At 36.2% G+C, this 22,161-nt stretch overlaps 2 protein-coding genes, 1 long non-coding RNA gene and 1 pseudogene across 4 annotated transcripts; 3 read left to right on the top strand and 1 right to left on the bottom strand.

The window, feature by feature from the left end:
• Positions 1-2,097: 2,097 nt before the first annotated feature.
• On the top strand, positions 2,098-2,837 carry LOC127905697 (uncharacterized). Its single transcript, XR_008059991.1, has 2 exons — positions 2,098-2,237; positions 2,305-2,837. It is a non-coding gene; the product is annotated as an uncharacterized LOC127905697 (long non-coding RNA).
• A 6,786-nt stretch (positions 2,838-9,623) lies between these two features.
• On the top strand, positions 9,624-14,322 carry LOC7485941 (transcription factor bHLH49). 2 transcript variants are annotated; one of them, XM_024607876.2, is made up of 8 exons: positions 9,624-11,637; positions 12,083-12,310; positions 12,399-12,464; positions 12,563-12,631; positions 12,908-12,994; positions 13,083-13,283; positions 13,683-13,763; positions 13,856-14,322. In XM_024607876.2, the coding sequence occupies exons 1-8, from the start codon at positions 10,696-10,698 to the stop codon at positions 13,877-13,879; spliced, it is 1,698 nt and encodes a 565-aa protein (XP_024463644.1). In that variant the 5' UTR covers positions 9,624-10,695; the 3' UTR covers positions 13,880-14,322. The 2 variants fall into 2 exon arrangements, with proteins under 2 accessions (XP_024463644.1, XP_024463643.1); XM_024607875.2 differs by having other exon boundaries at positions 9,625-11,637; positions 13,683-13,770.
• A 136-nt stretch (positions 14,323-14,458) lies between these two features.
• Positions 14,459-17,172, top strand: LOC18101486 (putative pentatricopeptide repeat-containing protein At1g68930; annotated as a pseudogene).
• A 1,294-nt stretch (positions 17,173-18,466) lies between these two features.
• Positions 18,467-20,667, bottom strand: LOC7483913 (uncharacterized). Its single transcript, XM_002311384.3, has 5 exons — positions 20,515-20,667; positions 19,735-20,345; positions 19,327-19,435; positions 18,919-19,239; positions 18,467-18,819 (listed from the first exon to the last, which is right to left on the bottom strand). The coding sequence occupies exons 1-5, from the start codon at positions 20,665-20,667 to the stop codon at positions 18,766-18,768; spliced, it is 1,248 nt and encodes a 415-aa protein (XP_002311420.1). The 3' UTR covers positions 18,467-18,765.
• Between the last annotated feature and the right edge of the window lie 1,494 nt (positions 20,668-22,161).

Genomic DNA, 22,161 nt, shown 5'->3' with positions numbered 1-22,161 from the left:
TGCACTTCGATTATAGTAATATGAACCTCTGTCTATCTCAGGATCTCTCTCTTTCTGGCACAATGGAAAAGGAGAAGCCAGCACTAATGACGAAGGCAGGCAACTTCCATCCTAGGAGTAGGAGAGTCCCACTGTTGAAGCACGAAATCATGACCGGAACCCAAACGAGCAAGAAAATCAGCACACTGGTGGCCTTCGGCGGATAACAATGCTTGAACCTAAATTGTCAAGCCTAGATAAGAGCTTCATATCAAGAATAAGAGCAAGATACGGATGACTAGCATCAAGAGGATCCAAAACATATCTGATCACTTCCATAGATAGAATTCGATTCTACTTCCAAACAACTACACCCTAGCTCCTAAGCTAACAAATTCCTACGAACTTCTGCCCCTGGATCAGGATTATTGGATTTGGATCTCCGCTGCTTGTATTTTTGCATTCAAATGGACTACATGCAACTAGATTCAACAGAACGTTCCTAAGATATGAAATGAACAAGTAACTTATGACTAATTTCCAAAGGTTAGCATGCATGCAATTGGTCTCTCTGTCAATTTGGCTATCTGAAGATATGGAAAGAAAGTCAAGAACTAATTTATTTACTATGGCTTAATTTTTTTCCTGGTGGAGTGCCTATAGACCCTGCTGAAAGTTCTGTTTTGAGTAGCTTTAGGCAGTGTGCATCTTCTTGAAGGAAGAACGAATTTGTATGGATCGCATATGAATTTGTATATTAGGGGGTGTTTGGGAGCATTTCAACCAATTTTTTCAAAAAAATTACCTATATTTTTTTCTTTAAATTAATTTTTTTAGTGTTTTTTATATTTTTTAATATACTAAAATTAAAATTAAATTTTAAAAAATAAAAAATAAATTATTTTGATATATTTTTAAATAAAAAAATACTTTAAAAAACAGTATTTACTCATTTGACAAACCACTTTCCAGTACAATTCCAAGTGGAGTTGTTGTAGAGAAGAAGAACGCCAGGATTGCTTTTATCTTCATTCCATATTCAGCACGATTCCTCAACAAAATTGAATCCTTGTCATTAGCCCCACCATTAAATCCATGGCAATGTCCAACATGTGCACCAGTACCATTTTCAACATGCCCCAACTCTTTCTCCCCATTTTTCGCTTTCTGATAACCATTTCCCCCACCACCTCTCTTATGAAAACCATGTTTCTTGTAGTAACTCAACGCGAAAGAATCGATCATGAGAGTCACTAAAGCATGCAACATGGCAACAAAAGTGGTGAAAGGAAACTTCTTCCAAGGATATCTGGGCAAACAATCGGACGACAAGTAGTTAAAAGAGTCTGGTAAGACGTGCATCAGTGCATGTACCCTGTCGCTAGGACAACACCTGAAGTGCAAATGCTCTGACCACTGCAAATAAATCTCTGTCAGGCATAAGTCAAGGGATCATACGTGAAAATAATGGAAAACACCCTCCAATCATGCCTTATCGTGGCGTCCTCCTCTTTGAACTCTATTCACATTGTTCTGCCATGGTTGTTGCAGGCAATGTTAATGACAGGAAGATCAGGATCAGAGAAAAGGTGAACGCATTGATTTTTTTGTAGGATGCCATGTAACAGTGGTTGTTGCTGTGAGATAGAAGTGAAGTCAATTAACGTGTGATTCACAAGCTTGTCTTCTCTGTCTGTCGAGAGTGAGTTTATTTCCGGGTCGAATTTAGGAGTTTGATTTTTGCGTTGAAATTCTATCTCGCTTTGATTTCAGGGGTCCCTTCCTTAGATTTGAATTGCAAAATGACGGAAATGACCTTGATCAGCTCGCGGCGTGACTGGGGTTTATAGCTGGAAGATTGATGTGATTTTGTGTGTGAAGTTGGGTTTTTTGGAAACAGAGTGGGAGTTAATGTCTGGCGCGTGTCCGAGTAGTCAGATGCCTCCAACCCATCCTTCTTTAGCACACGTGGCATATTTATTAATTTCCAAGAATATCTAGCTGGCAGGGTGAAAGGTGTTGAATCCCTGAACGACTTTGCATGTAATAGTCACGTGACTTTATCAAATGAAAACTGAAAAAAAATCTATTTTTTTTTATTTTAAAAAAATGATTATGTTAAACTTCAAATTTGTTCACACACTAATTGACCCAAATAATTTGTTAGTAACTAACTGCACCTCAGCCTATAATCCCGTACATGAAATTGTCCAATCGGGGTTCCTCCGTGTTCGCCTCAAGGAGTTTTCAGATCTCTGGTATAAAACTATTATTAATTTTTATCATTTATTTTAGTTTAAACATGTCTTTACTTTGCCTATGCAGGTTGCTGTGCCGCCGCCAAACCCTAAAGCTTTGAATTGGTTCTGTTCTCTGCCGGAGTCAGATGGAGTGTTTCCTCGGTTTTTTCTATCCAAGGAGCCAGAGGATGCGTCACGCATACCACTCTATTTGCATACAACTCTTGGAGTTTTTTGGGATTGGAGCGGCGATTTGCTTTGAACATTCCTCTTCTTGTGCAATTCATTAGTTGGATCCATCCGTTCAAAATATGGAGATGTTTTTATTCCTCTTTCAGGAATAATATTCTTATCATGTAAGATTAGAGGTATTGATGAAAAATCAACTAGATTTATTTCTTAAAACAAATTGCAAATAACTTGGTGGAATGTACTCTCATACCTGGCAGTTGGGACGGTGGAAAAAAAATGGTTCCGCTCATTGTATGGGCCGATATATCCGTTAGCGGGCTCGGGCCTTGTAAGGCCTCTATTCCCTTGCCCCAATTTACTTGTATTGTCAAGTGTCAAAAATGAAATGAAATGTACCGTATAATCAATTGGTGTGTGTGTGTGTGTGTATATATATATTGATACATCCTTTAAAAACTAATAAAATTAATGCACCATATAGATTAACTTAATAATATTTTTAGCACGGTCATTTTAAGACCTTTTTTTTTTTTTTTACAGAAAGACTTTAATTATTAGCATATATTGTACAGCATCATTGACAATTTTCAATATAGCCCGGAGCTAATCCATCTGGGTTTTTTTTTTTTTCAAATTGTATAAATATTTTCACATTTGACAGCAAGATTCTCTAATAGAAAAATGCTGAATCTCTTACATCTAATAATAAGAAATGCGTGCAAAAAACATCAAATCAAAGATTTATAATGCAGTTGCGGGATCCCATCAAGTCAACTTCAAGCCAATAGATGTAATGTATGACATGTCTATTCCCTCCTAGTAAATGAGATGTGAACCACTTCACCAAGAAAAGGCTTTAATGTAAGACACGTTACCCTTCAAGGCTTCGCCTAGCACATGGTCACAGGGGAAGAAAAATAAAATTGAAAACACATTATTTGCTTCTGATAAAAAAAGTATACGTCAAGATTTCCATTTGAGGGATGCCCACAAAGCTAGAACCTCTCTGGTTCGCACTCACCGAACTTCAATGAAGAAAGCAGAAGCACTTTTGTTTTTCTCTTAGACACTCGCAATCCAAGCAGGACACATTAGTAAGAAGAACGTGCTCTCGAGAAATCTTTGGGTCTATACCTCAGTTAGAAAGACATTAATTGCCTTTATGTTCAAGAGTTTCTAAAGGGTTTCCCCCTAGATGGATCGTAGAGTAAGACTGATCACAAGGATGATCCTTGGCTTGAGAGATGTGATATAAACTTGTGAGATCGATGTTCATATCTCACATTTATTTCATAATATGTTAAAATTCACTTTCCTTGGTTTTAATTTGGGTGCTTCCAATATTTGAAGTCATGGCTCTATCACAATCAACAATTACATTGAAATAGTTATACATTTATTCAGAATTTAATAAATTTGCACCAAAAAAAGATGAATTTGAGTCCCTCGTCATGAAGAAAAAAAACCCAAGAGAGAAAAGAGAGAGAAAGTAAACATACACATGAAGCACGTACGGAGATAATAGTGAATGTTCGGTCAATATAACCATCACCGCCTTCCTTCGTAATTAATATATATTTAGAGTGGATGTTTAACTCCATGCCTTTGTACGTACATACGCATAGGCAGGTGCTTATAATTGTTCATGGAAGCATGTCATTTTCTGGTTTCATGAATTGGATGGAAACAAACATTGTTAAGTTCATAAAGATTGTAAAGATTATTTGAGAGTATCAATCATAGAGTAACATGGCAAAATCCGATGTGGACGACAAGTTTTTGACAGCTTCGTTTCGGTCAAGGTTAATTAGGCTCTCGTTGATTAGATGTTAAAACACCTTTGAATCAAACATGACCTTGGTTGTAATAATATTTTCATATTTTGCAGGCACAAAATTGTACGATCTTTTTAGAGAGACCATTGTGCAATTTCTAATAATGGACGTGTAATCTAAGTAGGAAACTCTTATGAATCACATAATACATCATGACCATCAGATCTTCATGGAAAATTCTTCGTTGGGCAGTAAAACTAGCTCGAATGCAGACCAAGCTTATGTGGGAACCGATGTTGCTAAGGTCAATTAATACAACATTGTCTCAACTCCCAAGTCACCTAATTAGATTTTTTTTCGAGGGGGAGAGTAGTAATGGGAGTGTCTCAAAACAAGATAAAATCCAGCCTCTAAAAGTAGATTGCTTACATGTATATAAGTCGGTCCAAATGTGACGTGTCTCAGCAATTGTTAGCCAACACCAATTAAGAGATGTGGGCGTCGGTGTCTCAACAAAAAAAAAAAAAGGATGATGAAGAAGATAGTTTTATAAGCCAATGGAAAGCATGGTGATTTTTATTTATTTCTATTGGACTTATCTCGAACAATTAATGGAAAACAAAAGAGCAAACCGTAACCAGCTACGGCTTTCGAGAATCGATAGCTATCTACCAAATTAATGTCTGGTTTTCACACATTTCTGTGTGCAATGTTATAAATACTGCAGTACAAGATCCTAAACCCTAAAGATATTTTTTTTCTTTGGGACAATCATCTGCATTGAGCGGGTTTAGAACAGCCGGCACTCTTTCATCGCAATTCTCCAACCTAGGGTTCCCGTACCTAACATTTAGCTTTCATACGAACACGATCAGATCAAAGATTAGTGAGAGAAGAGAGAGTGAGTGAAAATTATCAGAAAAAGAAAAAAAAAAGCACAAGAAAGGTACTTACATTTTCAAGGGGGCATCTTCTGATGATAAAAAGAAAAACAAGATTCAGAAAAGTGGACCAAAAGAGAGACTTGCAAAAGCTTGAAAACTATATACCCAACAACATCTCATCATGTTTTGCAATGATGTTTACATGAAACTCATTCGACTCTAAGGCGATTTTATCATGGCCCAGCTTGCAGACCCAACTCTCATTCTTCCCTCTCTGCCATTCAACATCTTTGCATCGATCTCAAGCATTGTCACAAGATGTAATGGTGGTTTCGTCATAATTTCTTACCATTCTGTTTAATGTAATGTAAGCCGATCGAGGCAGTATTTTACAAGCATCATGGCTGTAATTAACGCCTGCTATATATACATTGCAGGTGTGATGATATGCATAATTCTTTTTCCCATTAATTCTGTTTATTTTTTTAATATATGTTATTTAATCACAGTCAATTGATTTATATAAGTACCACCTACGGTTTATTTTAATTTCTAATATCTGTGTGACAATCATATTGAGGAGATTCGGCTCCATCAATCTCCTCGATACACTTAGATCAAATACAATAGATTTAATGGAATTGTTACTTGACTTGTATCTATTCTTAATTTCGAGATCTCACTTGCAAGATGATAACGATGAGTGCTAGTCAATTGAGCTCGTGTATAAATCCATGGCGTATAGTTACAAAATGTTGGTGCTTATTTACGCACCTGACGAGTGTATATGCCTAAATATTGTTGTTGTGTGTTGTCGGTTTGATAATTACTTAGGCCATGTTTGTTTCCCGGAATTCACTTTCCGGGAAACCACTTTCCAAACTTTCCTGTGTTTGTTTGCCATTAGGAAAGTTGGTCAATGGAAAACACTTTCCGGTCAACGAAAAACACTTTCCAGTCAACGGAAACACTTTTCGGTCAACGGAAAACACTTTTCAGTCAACGAAAACACTTTTCGAATTTGGTTTGGTTTTCAGGAAAGTGTTTTCTCTTTTGGCTGTGTTTGTTTTCCGGAAAGTGATTTCCGGGAAACCACTTTCCAAACTTTCCTGTGTTTGTTTGCCATTAGAAAAGTTGGTCAACGGAAAACACTTTACAGTCAAAGGAAAATTTGGCTTGGTTTTCAGGAAAGTGTTTTCCTGAAAAATTTGGGCGGAAAACACTTTCCAGAAGTTGTGAAAAATTTAGAAATATCATTATTTGCTGATTATATCAAATTTGATCCTCAAACTTTTGATTGCTATATATAATTTGTTTTGAATATTTATTTTTCAATTCCATCTCTTAAAATTTAATTTTTATATTAATTTTGGTTCTTATTTTTATAATTGCTATTTGCTTTTTCCTTATCATTTTTTATTGAAATTTTTTATCTATCAAATTTGGTCCTCATTCTTTTGATTGTTACTTATTTTATTTGAAATAATTTATGAAATGTTAATTATTATTATTTTAATTTCTTCACCTTTTTTTTTAATTTTTTAGATTTGATCTCTATTATTTTGATTATTATTTATTTTATTTGAGATAATTTATGAAATTATATTTTTTTTCAATTTCATTCTCATTCAATTTTTTAATTTGTAAGATTTGTTCCTCATTATTTTAATAAACTTGAGAAAAATAAAACATTAATAAGTTATTTTCCAGCTCATTTTCCATGACATAACCAAACACTGGAAAGTGTTTTCCAACTTACTTTCCATTACACTACCAAACATCGGAAAATACTTTCCCGGAATTCACTTTCCCCGGAATTCACTTTCCAAAAAAAAACTACTTTCCAGCAAACAAACGGGGCCTTAGCGTTGCATGGCTCCATTACTGCAGCTAACACGCTTTTTCAAGTAATAAATATATATACAGGGTTTCGAGAGTCGTACGATAAATATGAACACATGATAACCTAGCTATTTTCAACTACAGTAATAACATTGTAGATTGGTGTATTACTCTATATAGTTTTATTCATTTGGTGTTGAAAATGCGATTAAAATTATATTTTTTATATTATTTTAATATGTTAATATGAAAAATAATTTTTAAAAAATAAAAAATACTTTAAATTATAACCTTTATCAGATTCTCGGTTAATCATCAATGATACAGTCTTTGATTCTCGGTTAAAGAATTATAGAGCTGTGCTTAAGAGATCTCGAATCCTGATTTGATTTAGTTGCTTGCTTGGTTTTAGCTTCTCCCAAAAGAAGGCCATGTTCTATATTACATAGTAATAATTTAGAATAAAATAATAATAAGATTATTGTCCACAATAATCAATATTGTTGCCATATACACGTAGACACCAATCAATTGGACTCCTGTAAAAGGGCAAACAAATACAGGTGGCAAAAATATGCTCCATTTGCCATCTTCTTGGCTTTCTCAAGATCTTATCGGAGAGCATAGTACTGGGGAATCCGATCCCTTATTTTCTTTCATAGGGTGGTAGGGTTTATTTATTATGAATGATAGCCTTCTGCCCTTCCCTTCTGGAGTCGTCACCTTTACAGATTTTTGTCTATGGTTTCTTCTGCATTGGAGAATGACTGGCCTTCTGGCCTGCATTACACCGCGACCGGAGCAATCTAAATAAATGATATAAGAATAACATACCTGGAAAAACCAACCCAATCAATACAAATCATTTCCACCCCTCTCATGGTTGTTTTTTAATGCTCGCGGCTAAAATCGTGTTTGTTACTGTGTCTAATAATGTCTTTTAAAAATATATTTGATTTTTAAAAATATTAAATCAGTATTTTTATAGTGGTTTTTTATGATTTTAATATACCAATATTAAAAATAAAAACAATTATTTTAATATATTTTTAAATAAAAAAAACTTTTAAAAAATAAGATGAATTCTGAAGAACAAACACACCTAGAAGTAAAGATTAGGATTTGTAAAAGCAAAGTGGGAGAGAGATTCCATTATTTTACAGCTGGGGTTTTTGAGATTTTGCAAGTCCCGAGGCCAACTAATAATGACACGAGAGAGAGAGAGAGAAAGGGCAGTCCATCAACAGTATAAAGGAGTAAAAAATTGCAGCCAGTTTAGAGAGAATCATTTAAAAATATCTTTAATTTTATTTTAAAAAAAATCCATGGATGACCGAAGCAATTAAGGAGTTCAAACTCTTTATGGGTCAAATCTGAGAATGTAAGGCATGATGATCATAGCCATTCGATTCAATTACTTCTGCAGGTGATTCTCCCATTTTGCCAAAAAATAATAATAAAAAATTGACGTCTCGAGTCTTCAATAGCCTGCAAACTCACAATTCGGATTTTTAACCATTTTTCTAAATCATTTGACCAAGAAAGATCCAGGTCATGTATTTTTATATCTCAATTTGCACCAAGAGATTTTCTTATAAAACATCAAGGAAATTTTCTATAGATAACATAAATAAATTAATCAATTATGAATCGCCATCACGTATGCATAAGCTTTACATATACCAGAGAACTCTTCAACTGGGCTTGTCTGTTATACAAGATACTCAACTGTAGATGAGGTGGGTAGCAAGTAGACTCTCTAAATTTGCTCCAAGAAAATTTGATCTCCAGAGTTATGTCCGCGAGGAAGAGCATGACTTGATCAGTTGATCCCCATTAACACAGCATTTAGACTAGACTAAACTAATAACTCATCCTGGTATGCGATGCGATGTGATGTGTTGAGTTTCAGATAATACAAAAATGAGAATGCTAGATTGGGAACAAGATTTGCCAGTTGTGTCCAGATTTATGAACATCAACAAGTCATTGTTTATACCACAAAAAACCAGTAAAGAAATAAGAAATTATTATTCATTATTCTCAGATTTCTGTTTTCCGGGTCTTGAACAATCAAAACAGCTAGCCAAGAATACCAGATAAGACACTCGAGTTATCATAGTAAGGTACAGTACAGGACTGCAGTTTCTTAGTTTATTTTTCTGAAGAGCACAAAAATATGCGAGAAAATGAGGGTAGCTCGGGTCCTTGATCAAACAAACCATTCATTGAAAAGCTCTTCTCCCGAGGATCTTTTTAATGTAAGGACAAGCTAAAATAATACTCAATGAAAGTTGGCAGTGTCAGTTGCTAGCTAAGCTATGCAAAGAAAAGCCAGGACAGAGTGTTGTTGAGACCTAAGAAAGTAGAGTTATTAAATCCCAAATAGAAGGATAGGTAGTTAAAGTTCACTTCTTTGGTTTTTTTAGTTTCAGCTTTGAGATTAGTAGCAAAATAATATATTCTATTAAATTCATTAAATTGATATGATAAATGTATTGGACTACTTTAATCAGAAAATTAATTTTCATTATCAGGTAAGATGGTTTGAAAATATGGCCGTAGGAAAAAAAAAGAGAGCTGGGAGACTGGGAGTCGGTAAAGGCTTAAAATAATTTAAAATTTTTACAGTAGCAGTGGCGGTGGTTAATCATCAAGAGCTCTCTTTTTTATGCAAGCGTGGGTATAAATGCAGGACCTTTGCCATTACTCTTCTCTTTCACTTTCCCTTCAAGTACACGAATACCCATCTTTCATTTTATCTAATAAGTAAAAAAGGTTGTTACTTTCTGCCTTTCGATGTCACTTGTGTGTGTTTGGGTGTATGTGTGTTTGAAGAGCTGAAGGGCGGAGGGTTGTGAACAGAGCAGAACCCAAAGAACTCAATAAAGTTGTTTTTGAGTGGAAAAAGGCTTTAACGAAGAGCAGGGTACCAAAAGTCGCACAGAATCTGAAATGGGTATCCTTCTCTTGCCACTTTTAGCTTCTCTTCTGCTGCTGCCTCAACTCTGACTAGGGTTTTGAATGGACTATTTATTGTCCTGAAATCAATGTTCTTTTGTTTTCTTAATTTGACTGCCTTCTTCCCGCACACTTTTCCAGCTTTCCTTTGAAACTTTTCTTTTTACTAGTTAGTACTATTTGTCTTGTTTCTTGCGTCCTTGGGGCTACTTTACTCTGTTTCAATTTGTAGTACACTTCTAGTTCTTTGGTGGGTTAGCTTTGGAAATGGTGGCAATTCTGTTTCTTTGATCTTTTGGTACAAATTTTGGGCTCTGGGGGGCCTTCAAGTTCAGTGCTTTGGTGTTTTTAAGGCCATTAATTCAAGTGGGTCTTTCTTGTTTAGTTCTAATAATTGATGTCCTTGTAGATTGGTTAGCTATAGATATAGTTGCCTTTAGGTAATTTCCTTCTGTTTGGTGGACTGAGCTTTCGAAGGAATATCTTCTTACCACGGTGAATTCTGATGCTTCTCTTACTGTAAGTTCAAAGTTTTTATGGTTTTGGTTTCGGTTGAAGCTTCTTTACATAGATAGAAGAAACTAGAGGGCATTGTTTAAATTCATTTTACTATTTCCTCTACTTCTTTCAGCCCCTTCGTCTTTAATCTTCGGCTTATCTTATTGAGCCAGTAGAGAATTCTGTACGGTTGGTTAGTTTTGAGATTTACTTTCTATTTCACTAGAACTCTATAAACTATTTATTGATATTTCAAGCACAACTGTAAACTGTTAGAGAAAGGTGTTTCTGCCGGCTACTTTTGCTTATTCTCGAAAAGGAGAGATGGATATGAGTGACAAGGATAAATTTGAGTTAGAAGAGAGCAATGATAATCCTATCAACTACCGTTCACCTGGTGGTATGTCCTTAGACCGGCGATTTAACAGTACAAGTATCCCAAATTCATCTCTGGGTTTGGTCCCCACTGATAATCAGATGTCAGTTTGTAGAGGGGATCTAGCAGAAGCAGTTGCTGCTTCTTGCTCTTCTGCTTCTGTGATAGATTCATTTGGGCCAGCCATGTGGGAACATCCCACCAATTCACAGAACTTGGTTTTTTGTGATATTAATGTTCAGAATATTGCAAGCAGTTCAAACACGGCAGGGATTGGAAAAGGATTCCCTGCTTCATTGAGAAATGGTATTGATAGAACACTAGAAATGGGGTGGAATCCACCTAATCCAATGCTGAAAGGTGGAAATTTCTTGCCAAATGCCTCTGGGATGCTCCCACAAAGCTTATCACAGTTTCCTGCTGATTCTGCATTCATTGAGCGCGCTGCCAGGTTTTCGTGCTTCAATGGTGGAAATTTTAGTGATATGGGGAACCCTTTTGGAGTTCCTGAGAGTATGGGTATTTTCTCGAGGGGCGGGGGGATGATGCAGGGACCAGGAGAGGTGTTCATGGGCAGTGGGATGAAATCAGTATCTGGGGGACGAGCTCCTAAGAATGTTATGAATGCCGTTGAAGCTTCCAAAGATGTTTCTATGTCTGTTAACCATATGGCTACGGAAGGGAGCCCTCTCAAGAATGAGACAAAAAGTGAGAGCCTCGCGAGATCTCGTGATGAAGCAAAACAAGGTATGGGTGGGTCTGGTAATGACTCTGATGAAGCTGAATTCAGTGGTGGTGGTGGTCAAGATGAACCGTCAATGTTGGAGGGCAACTGTAGGGAACTTTCAGCTAAGAGCCTCGGCTCAAACAAAAGAAAGAGGAACGGACAGGTAGCGACCATGCTTCCTAATTGTTTTATTAATTGTTGGTATTTTGATTAAGGTTCCGCTTGGTATAGGTTGATTTAAGCTGTTTTTTGTAACTTTTAAATCATTGGAAAGTCGTAAATATGTTTGGTTAGGAATAATTTTTTATCTAAAAAGTAATACTACCTCGCTTCTTCAAAAGGGTTGATTTGAGTCATTATTATCGGTTAGAAATAATTTTTTATTTAAAGAGTTATACTGCATCTCTTCTTCTTCTTCTTCTTCAAAAAAAAAAAAAAAAACATTGCTTTGAATCATTTTAACCAAACATACTTATAATTTAAAGTCATTTTAACATATTTGTCATAAGTTATTTATGAAAAACAAAATTTGAATTATGACTTAAGTCAGAAGTCATGCCAAAAGGACTCTAAATTGTTTGTGATGAGATTTTTTTTTTCGGTGGTAGGATGCTGAGCTTGATCAGGCCAAGGGAACCCCTCAATCTGCTGAACCTGCAAAGGGTAGCCCTGAAACTCAACAGAAAGGAGACCAAAAACCAACTTCAACTACCAGCAAGGATGCTGGTAAACAAGGTAAGCAGGGATCTCTTGGTTCAGATCAACCAAAAGAAGAATATATTCATGTCAGAGCTCGAAGAGGCCAGGCAACAAACAGCCATAGTCTTGCAGAAAGAGTAAGTTCTTTTTATTAACGCATAAATGGAAATTGGAAACAAATTTTATTTTATTGATTGGGTTCTAGATGATTGATTCTGACTGCAGGTGAGAAGGGAAAAGATCAGTGAAAGGATGAAGTTTCTACAGGACCTTGTACCTGGTTGCAGCAAGGTTTGTTTGTTGGTTTTGATAGCTTAAGACGTAGTGAATTCTTTGGATAACTCAATTGCTAATGTAGTTCATGTCATAATATCAATTGGATTTTGCAGGTCACAGGGAAGGCAGTGATGCTAGATGAAATCATTAACTATGTGCAATCACTGCAGCGGCAGGTTGAGGTAAGGCAGTGAGAATCTGTTCCCATTTTCAGTTAGCCCATTACATACGCACCATGAACTACTGAATTTCATCAAAAGTTTGTTTGGATATCTGAGCTTGATTATGTGGATTATTTTCTGGACTGGTTTAAATGGAGGAAATTACTAGCTTATATGGTCTTTCTCTTGAGCGCTTGCATTTGATGCAAGGACAAGCAATTGTAATTGTAGTCTCTCTGACTGTTATTTAATTTCTTGTCTTTGCCTCTTTTGAGATTGCTTTTTATCCTTTTGCAGTTTCTATCAATGAAACTTGCAACAGTGAATCCGAGGCTGGATTTGAACATAGAAGGACTCCTTGCAAAAGATGTGTTTGATCCCAAGGTTTGCATGACCAAGAATTTGCTAATGGATCACTAAAATGCAACTTCATATGCTTTATCTGAGCCACAAAAGTACTTTGTATTGTCAGATTCTTCAGTTGCATGCTGTTCCTCCATCCTCTCTGGCATTTTCCTTGGAGATGCCTATGGCTTATCCCCCATCACATCCATCTCAAGCAGGACTTATTCCCACAGCTTTTCCTGGAATGAACAATCACTCTGACATAATATGTAGAACCATTAATTCCCAATTGACACCCATGACTGCAGGATTCAAGGAACCTGCTCAGGTACATCTATAGGTGGATTTTTATTTACTGATTACCTTGTTGCTTGTTTTTTTTTTAAAAAAAAAATTTCACGAATAGTAGTACATGGTGCTAGAAATACTTTTGTATGGAAGATTTATGTGGATAAGATCTAAATTGGTGCATTGCATATAGAAATTAATCAAACCCTTAGGCATAGAGTCTCTAGGAATCCTTTATGCAACCCTTGCAGGATAATTGTGGACTCAGACTTTGCATGCATATTTTTGTCTCTTAATCAAAACACTCGTGATATCTTGACCTTGAACTGCAATTGAAACTTTCCAAAAATTTACCAATTAACTGAATTATTATTTCCACTTGGCTCTTCTGAATCCCTTGCGTTACAATTTGCCTTCGTTTTGATATTCTTGACAACAGCTACCCAATGTATGGGATGATGAGCTCCGCAATGTTGTCCAGATGAGCTATGAAACCAGTGCTCCCCACGACAGCCAAGATGTAAATAGTATGACTCTACAGTTTGCCATATAATATGACCCGTGCTATAAGCTAAATGATCCTGAGCTGAACATGCATCTTTTTTGTTGCAGAGCCACTGCCACCAGGCCATTTGAAAGTTGAGCTTTAATTTTCTCCTTGGTCTTGATGCGTTTTATCCTGGCCTATATGCCTGTATTAATATTCTCAAGGATTAGAGAATGGAAAAATCACAGATGCTTCTGGCTGATCAGTTTGAAGCCTGGAGGTTAGTTGCAGGTCAACAGCAGGGTTTTGAGAGTTTGGATGGCTGGCACCTGTTGTCGAGCTGGGGTTTTACCTGATGACCGGTGAAGGAATTCAATACCACCCCCGCGGCCATGCTGCTTTCGTTTGAGTATTGTAATCCTTGTTACCAGAAATGCGAAAGGGATAATCTTGAGGGTATGAATTTAAAAATGTATAGATTGACCTTCCAATGATCTCAAAAGATAGGCCAATGGGAAGCTCATGTGTAATTTACAAAACCGTGGGAATTCCCTCAGTGACAGTATGTAATATTATTCTTTTTTCTTTTTCATTTTCTGTTGTCGAGCCTGCAGTACTTATGGCTTCTGGGATGCAAATTTTTTACTAGCGTTTGCCACTTAAATCAGGTCAAAAACATGTAATTATTATAGCGCTCTGTGAACCTCAAGTTCTTATAGTAGTTTAGTTCTATTAACCTAATAAAGTAATAAACCCTAGGCTTGCATTTTTCAACAGTTCATTTTCCATATTAGTTTAGAGCTATGCAATTGTTAAACCCTGCTATCTTTTCAACTTTCAGTGCAAGTAAAGTTGCATTGCCAGTTTGCAACTCTCTTTTTTTCCCTCCCCATCCCCGCCAAAAATAAAATTGTCAATAAAACAATGTCGAATTCATCTAACTCCTACTCTTCCTTGCTAAAACGAATCACCAGACCAAGAAGCTCCATTACCGCATGATCAAGACCCTAACAAACCCAGTCACCTTTCTCTGTAACAATCTCATTGACGCGCATGGTAAATCAGGCAATATAACCTACGCACTCCATGTGTTTGACGAAACGCCTCAACAAACTCTTTTCATGGAACACCATGCTTTCTGCTAATTCAAAATCTGGGAATTTATCAAAAGCTATGCAAGAGATCTTTAGTATCATGCCAACCGAGATTCCGTCTCTTGGAACTCGTTTATTTCGGGGTATCTGCGCAATGGTTCAGTTATGGAGGTAGTTAAAGCTTATAGCTTGATGTTGAAAGATGGGATTTATAATTTGAATAGGATTACATTATCGACAATGCTTATGTTGGTATTGAGTCAAGGGTGTGTTGGTTTGGGTAGGCAGATTCATGGGCAGGTAGTGAAATTTGGATTTGGGGCCTATGTTTTTGTAGGGAGTCCTTTGGTGGATATGTATGCCAAAATGGGATTAGTTTCCGAGGCAAAGCAGGTTTTTGACGAGGTTCAAGAGAGGAGCATGTTAATGTTTAATACGATGATTACAGGGCTTTTGAGTTGTGGGGTGGTAGAGGATTCAAAGAGGCTGCTTCATGATATGAAGGAAAGAGTTTCCATTTCGTGGACAAAATGGAATGGAGGCGAAGTTATAGATTTGTTCAGAGATATGGGGCTAGAAGGCATGGCGATGAAACAGTATACATTTGGCAATGTGTTGACTGCATGTGGGGGGCTTATGGTTTGAAAGAGGGAAAGCAAGTTCATGCTTCTACAATTAGGAATGAATATAACCACAATGTCATTGTTGGTAGTGCTCTTGTTGACATGTATTGCGGAAGCAGGCAAGAGAATGACATATAAGAATGTTGTCTCAGGGATTGCTATGTTAGTGGGTTTTGGCCAGAAAGGGTTCAGCAAAGAAGCTGTTAGGGTTTTTGTGACATGCAAAAGAATGGGATTGAACTAGATCATTTTACTCTAGGAAGTGTAATTAACTCACATGCAAATCTAGCTAGCTTAGAAGAAGGTGCCCAGTTTTATTGTCGAGTCCTAGTTTCTGGTTTGATTTATTTCATAACCGTCTACAATGCACTCATTACTTTGTATGGTAAACGTGGAAGTACAGAAGATTCCAATCAGCTGTTCAATGAAATGAATTTCAGGGATGAAGTCTCTTGGACTGCATTGATTTCAGGATATGCACAATCTGGAAAAGCCCATGAAATAGTGGATTTATTTGAAAGAATGCTGGCTCAAGGTTTAAAACCTGATGCTGTTACATTCATTGCAGTCCTTTCAGCTTGTTCTAGACCGGGGTTAGTACTTAGTGGAGAGAGGAAAACAGTGAATCAATGCTAAAAGACCATGGAATAATTCCTTTTTATGATCACTACAGCTGCATGATTGACCTTTTTAGTCGAGCAGGAAGGCTTGAATAAGCCAAAAGTTTTATCAGTAAGATGCCTTTTACTCCCAATGCAAGGCAATGAGGAAATTAGAAAATTGGCAGCTGAGTCTCTTCTAGAACTAGAGCCCCAGAAGCCTGCAGGCTACATCTTGCTCTCCAGCATCTATGCTGCTAAAGGAAAATGGAGCGATGTAGAGGAACGAGAGAAAAGGGAGTGAGAAAAGGACCGGGATTCAGATGGATCAAGTATAAAAGCAAAGTTCATATTTTCTCCGCAGATGACCAGTAAAGTCCCTTTTCTGATAAATGCTGAGCTGGAGAAATTAAACCAAAAAATGATAGAGGAAGGGTATGTACCAGATGCAAGTTCAGTTCTTCATGATGTTAAGGATTTAGAGAAGATAAAGATGCTTAACCACCATAGTGAGAAGCTTGCAATTGCTTTTGGGTTGCTATTTGTTCCTCGTGGCCTTCCCATACGAGTAGTAAAAAATCTGAGGGTCTGTGGGGATTGCCGCAATGCAACTAAATATATTTCCAAGATTACTCAGAGAGAGATACTTGTAAGAGATGCTGTCAGGTTCCATTTATTTAAAGATGTAACATGTTCATGTGGAGATTTCTGGTGATATACATCTGTTACAGTTCAAAGCTGCGTGAACAAGATTACAAATCAATATGTACCATAGATAAACCAAGATCAAGAGTTTTTGAGAAGTTACCAGAGATAAACCAAAGATCAAGAGTTTTTGAGAATCGAGACGGTGATCGTGCCTGCTTCGCAGGAGTATCACTAGAGCTCTAGAGGAATCCTTTTTTCTCCTTCAAGGATTCTAGAAGAATGTCTATATAATCTTGGGCCTCGTTTGTTTGCTGAAAAGTAGTTTCCTTTTGGAAAGTGAATTCCGAGGAAAGTGAATTCCGGGAAAGTGAATTCCGGGAAAGTATTTTCTGATGTTTGGTAGTGTAATGAAAAATAAGTTGGAAAACACTTTCCAGTGTTTGGTTATGTCATGGAAAATGAGCTGGAAAATAACTTATTAATGTTTTATTTTTCTCAAGTTTATTAAAATAATGAGGAACAAATCTTACAAATTAAAAAGTTGAATGAGAATGAAATTGAAAAAAAATATAATTTCATAAATTATCTCAAATAAAATAAATAATAATCAAAATAATATAGATCAAATCTAAAAAATTAAAAAAAAATGAAAGGTGAATAAATTAAAATAATAATAATTAACATTTCATAAATTATTTCAAATAAAATAAGTAACAATAAAAAAAATGAGGACCAAATTCGATAGATAAAAAATTTCAATAAAAAAATGATAAGAAAAAAGCAAATAGCAATTATAAAAATAAAGACCAAAATTAATATAAAAATTAAATTTTAAGAGATGGAATTGAAAAATAAATATTCAAAACAAATTATATATAGCAATCAAAAGTTTGAGGATTAAATTTGATATAATCAGCAAATAATGACATTTCTAAATTTTTCACAACTTCCGGAAAGTGTTTTCCGCCCAAATTTTCCAGGAAAACACTTTCCTGAAAACCAAGCCAAATTTTCCTTTGACTGGAAAGTGTTTTCCGTTGACCAACTTTTCTAATGGCAAACAAACACAGGAAAGTTTGGAAAGTGGTTTCCCGGAAACCACTTTCCGGAAAACAAACACAGCCAAAAGGGAAAACATTTTCCTGGAAACCAAACCAAATTTTTCTTTGACTGAAAAATGTTTTCCGTTGACCGGAAAGTATTTCCGTTGACTGGAAAGTGTTTTCCGTTGACCGGAAAGTATTTTCCGTTGACCAACTTTCCTAATGGCAAACAAACACAGGAAAGTTTGGAAAGTGGTTTCCCGGAAAGTGAATTCCGGGAAACAAACATGGCCTTGAAAGAACCAAGATTCCTGATAGTAAAAAATGTTGGTATGTCTAAACTCAAGCTACATTTTTCATATCTTATTCAGTTCCATGTACTATGGCATGAATGTTATTCTCATGCATGTGACTCTCATGTCATCCGTGTCCCATGTCCTTTCTATTAATCATAAGTTCTATGACATGCGTGCACGCACACATGCACACACCAGAATCAAGCATAAGTGTATAACAGAAAACTCGAAGTGGGATTCAAAAGGTATTGTCAGGGCCAAGCTGCTGCTGATAGTTCTATGTATCAACTATTTTACCTAAGTTAGTGACATAATTGTTACATTGATCAAACCGGTGAAGCTGAAAATTATGTAGCTTTCAATCTCTCTTAAGACACTTAGTAAACTTGCACATCCATTTATTTGATTCAATCAATAATTAGATATTTCTAAGTTGAGAGCAGATCACGAAATGTGTTATTAGCAAGTCTGCAGAACTCAAAAATTTATCAATACATGCCATATGAATTAACAACCCACATCTGTAACAAAAGAATCAGTACATTACTAGGGTGGCATATGCATTTTTTTTGCATCATGGAGCCTCCCTGGGCTCGCATGCTGACCAAAATAAATTACCTTTCAGAAATGAAATCGAAAAGACAAGGGAGTATTTTCCATTTTAGAATTATGAGGAGTATAAATATACAAAAGGTGAATCTGAAGAACACATGGATGATGAGGACACAGACTTCATTCATATTGCTGTGATGTTTTGATGGACTCCTCTTGACTTTGCTGCTGGTTCTGCATCAGGTTGAAGAGAAGCCGGTTAAAGTCAAAAAAGAAAGAAGGCCTGCTGGATGGGAACCTCAGTATGGGATTAGAGAAGATAAAAAGAATTACCTGCAACTTGCTACATATGTCAATTACTTCAGCTAGAGGAGCCCAATCACCAAAGTTCCTCTCAATGAACTGATAAGCTATGCCACTCTTTTCCCTGCCAACTATAAAGAGTCCACCCTTTATTTCACCTTCTCCTTTGAAGTTTTGCTCACTTCCTGTAGCTTTTGCACGCTTGTAATTTGCAATAGCTCGGGGATTGAAAATAAATCCTGAAATAAAACTGTCCTTAAGTAGCTGCCCACCACCAAGAGCTTTGAAGAACTTCATACTCCTATCAAAGAGCACAACACCACCCCAATATCGAGGCCAGAAGTTTTTGACCTGCAGACCATCAGTAGCACATCAACTGTTAGAGAGAGAGAGAGAGAGAGAGAGATTAGATCGTTAAGCTGAAAGTCCTCTAGACACCTCTGACTCAATATGTTCATGGAGAACTGCAAATAGTCGAATTCCCAGTGCATCAAATATGGGTTTTTTGGCATAAAGCTGGTGAGCCTCAGCCCTGCACATGATGCACCTGTTTTGAAATTCACAAGTAAAAGATATGTCAATTTCATGGCTTAAAGGGCAGCTGACCATACTTAAAAAGTTTATTTATCCATGTTATTGGGGAGCATTCGAGTCTACATATTTTGCTATAGCTAATTAACGGGCTTTTGATTTCTTAAGCTTCCCACATATTACCCCTACATCTTATTGTTTTATTGTGCATATACTCTTATAAACTCTTATGGTTTGCAACTGTATGCTATATCACCCTAGTCCAGCCGATAAAACAAGGCTATCGGTGCAAGGATGCAGAATACAGGTGTTTACCCAGGTCGCCTGATGCAAAGGAGTACTGCTGGTTTATCTCGCCATAATTCTGAAGCCTTCATTGGAGGTGTCTTGGTTTTCACCAGACGCTCCATCCCAATCTTATACTCTGGTGTTAGTTTCTGAACTGAGATGTTTTCAATAGCAGAATAAGGGGCAACACTGTCAACTACAGGAGGCGGTTGTACACAGCCACATGCTCTGGGCTCAGCTGGCCCTGCAGCTACAATCCCTTTAAAGATGTGATCATCTTTAATCTTAAAATCAGCGAGTGATTGTTCAAGTGGTTTATCATGATTCATACTACTACTGGCTTGAATCTTCCTTGAGTTGACAGATGCATAACTCTTGAAATTGCTATTGTTTCTGGAGACTATGCTGTTCCTGTTCCTTGCAGTGAGAGGAGCGTATGATTTGAGCAAAGGATCTGCACATGCACTGGTTCTGTCCACGAAACGGGCTATGTGACCTCTCTTCATCCCAAACTGAGAGGAGAGATCCACAGTGCTTATGCTAAGAAGCTCGGGCAAACATTTCCCAGAGGCCTCCAGCTTATCCCCATATTGCAGTAGAGCACGATCATGCAGGTATGACCTGATTTCCAATGCATCCTAGAGAGAGAGAGAGAGAGAGAGAGAGAATTGGAATTTGATAGTTTATAATGAGATGGATCAAAATTTTGACAGCATGTTTAGTTAGTTGACAGTGAAGAAGCCAATATTTGTTAGATAACAGATTTTGATCAAATGAAAAGTGAAAAGCAAATTCCAAGTAACCAACCTTTTGCTGTTGTGTCATGTTCATTGCATCCGTATCCTCTTTATTCATAATCTTCAAAGTTGGTACATCATCCCAACCTTCTTTCAACAACGTTGGAAGCAAGTCCTTCAAAACTCCGTTACCTACAAAATCTTCCACTGAGAAAGAAGCCATTTTCCTCTGCAGAAAAAGATGGTGTGATCTCTTGTTGCTAAAAAGGGCCTGGATGAACAAGCTGGTTGTGTTGTCCTCAGGCTCACAGTCAGATACAAAATAAAAACCTTAAGTGTTTACTTGGACAATGTTAGTGACGAAACATGGATTGACATAAACCTTTTATACAAGTTTTTATTTTTATTTTCTTCTGATAAGTACAACAAACCTGTCCTAGTTGATGATGATAATTTATAAAATCTTCTAACGTTGCACAGATCGGTAACTTGATTGACCAAGTGTTTTGATATTAGCAGTCAAGTTATTTTACCTATTTGGTATAACATTGAAATCCATGTACTTTCCTTTGCACAAACTGTTGAAAAATCAGAGTGAAATTATGCCATATTAGAGAAAGAATGGAGGCTAAGTTACAAGAGCTAGAAACAATGTGAACACTAAGAACATTGCTTGGAGACGGTCAAAAGATTCCCAGAGAGATTGAGAGAAAGGAAAACGAAACGGCACAAGAAGAGCTCAACAAGTAGACTGCAATAGAATATTGAAGTCGTAACAGAGTTGACCCACAATGGCGGTGGGTTTTCCATTGCCGGCTGAAGCCTGCTGTGCTTATGTTGCCTTGGGAGTTGTTGTTTATTATTGCCTAATCGTCGACTGCTGTAGGATGTCTTGTAAGTAACGTGAAATTTCTATTGGATATCTTCCAATTTTTTAATTCATCCTCGTCTGCCGCCGCCTGCTTGCAATACGTGTGTCCTGAAGATAGAATTTACTCCTGAAAATCTGTACTGTATATAAAAGGTTCTTAAAGGGTGTTAACATTTGTGAAGAGTATATAACACCCTCGTTACTTTAACATTTAAAATTATAGTATTTTGTACTTTTCAATTTTTAATTATCTTTTTTTTTTTTTGAAATCCTTTTAAATAAGAAACGTATTTTACTCTTACGCAGACAATGATACCTCATATTCATAATACCACGCCCGAGGATGGAAACAAATAAATAAATATAGCCTTGTTTATTTTTAAGTTTTAAAAGTTTTTTAAAAAAAATTAAAATTTTTTAATTTTTTTCTTTGTTTTAAATTAATATATTTTTTATGTTTTTATATCATTTTGATGCGCTGATATTAAAAATAATTTTTAAAAAATAATAAAAAATATTATTTTGATATATTTTCGAGTGAAAAACACTTTAAAAAGCAATCATAACCACACTCTCAACCACTTTGAAAACCTTTGTTATGTTAGTTTCTTACCAAAAGCACCCAAATGTCTTTTTTTAGTAGATTTTTTTCAATGAGTTTGTGAACAAATAAAAAAACTTAATTATTTTTTTTTAATTGTACAAAGAATAAACTGTTTTTTTTTAATTGAGTTTGTATTTACTCAATTTTTTTAATTTATTTAAAAAATAATCAAATCCTTCTTGCAAATTAAGAATCTTAGATAAAAAAAAAATTAAGACAAGAACTTGCATACTTTCTAAATA

This window comes from Populus trichocarpa, chromosome 8 (assembly GCF_000002775.5).
Source record: "Populus trichocarpa isolate Nisqually-1 chromosome 8, P.trichocarpa_v4.1, whole genome shotgun sequence".
In the NCBI taxonomy this organism is placed as follows: Eukaryota; Viridiplantae; Streptophyta; class Magnoliopsida; order Malpighiales; family Salicaceae; genus Populus; species Populus trichocarpa.
The sequence above is the reverse complement of the archived record's forward strand: the minus strand, read 5'-3'. Positions and strand labels throughout refer to the sequence as shown.

What these genes read in the sequence shown, in the direction of transcription:
- LOC7483913 (XM_002311384.3), bottom strand. Translation starts at nt 20,667, where the DNA reads ATGGCTTCTTTCTCAGTGGAAGATTTTGTAGGTAACGGAGTTTTGAAG. An exon ending in ACATGACACAACAGCAAAAG is followed by an intron (nt 20,346 to 20,514) that starts GTTGGTTACTTG and finishes CTCTCTCTCTAG; the next exon opens with GATGCATTGGAAATCAGGTC. An exon ending in ATGAACATATTGAGTCAGAG is followed by an intron (nt 19,240 to 19,326) that starts GTGTCTAGAGGA and finishes GATGGTCTGCAG; the next exon opens with GTCAAAAACTTCTGGCCTCG.
- LOC7485941 (XM_024607875.2), top strand. Translation starts at nt 10,696, where the DNA reads ATGGATATGAGTGACAAGGATAAATTTGAGTTAGAAGAGAGCAATGAT. An exon ending in AAAGAAAGAGGAACGGACAG is followed by an intron (nt 11,638 to 12,082) that starts GTAGCGACCATG and finishes TTTCGGTGGTAG; the next exon opens with GATGCTGAGCTTGATCAGGC. An exon ending in GATTCAAGGAACCTGCTCAG is followed by an intron (nt 13,284 to 13,682) that starts GTACATCTATAG and finishes TCTTGACAACAG; the next exon opens with CTACCCAATGTATGGGATGA.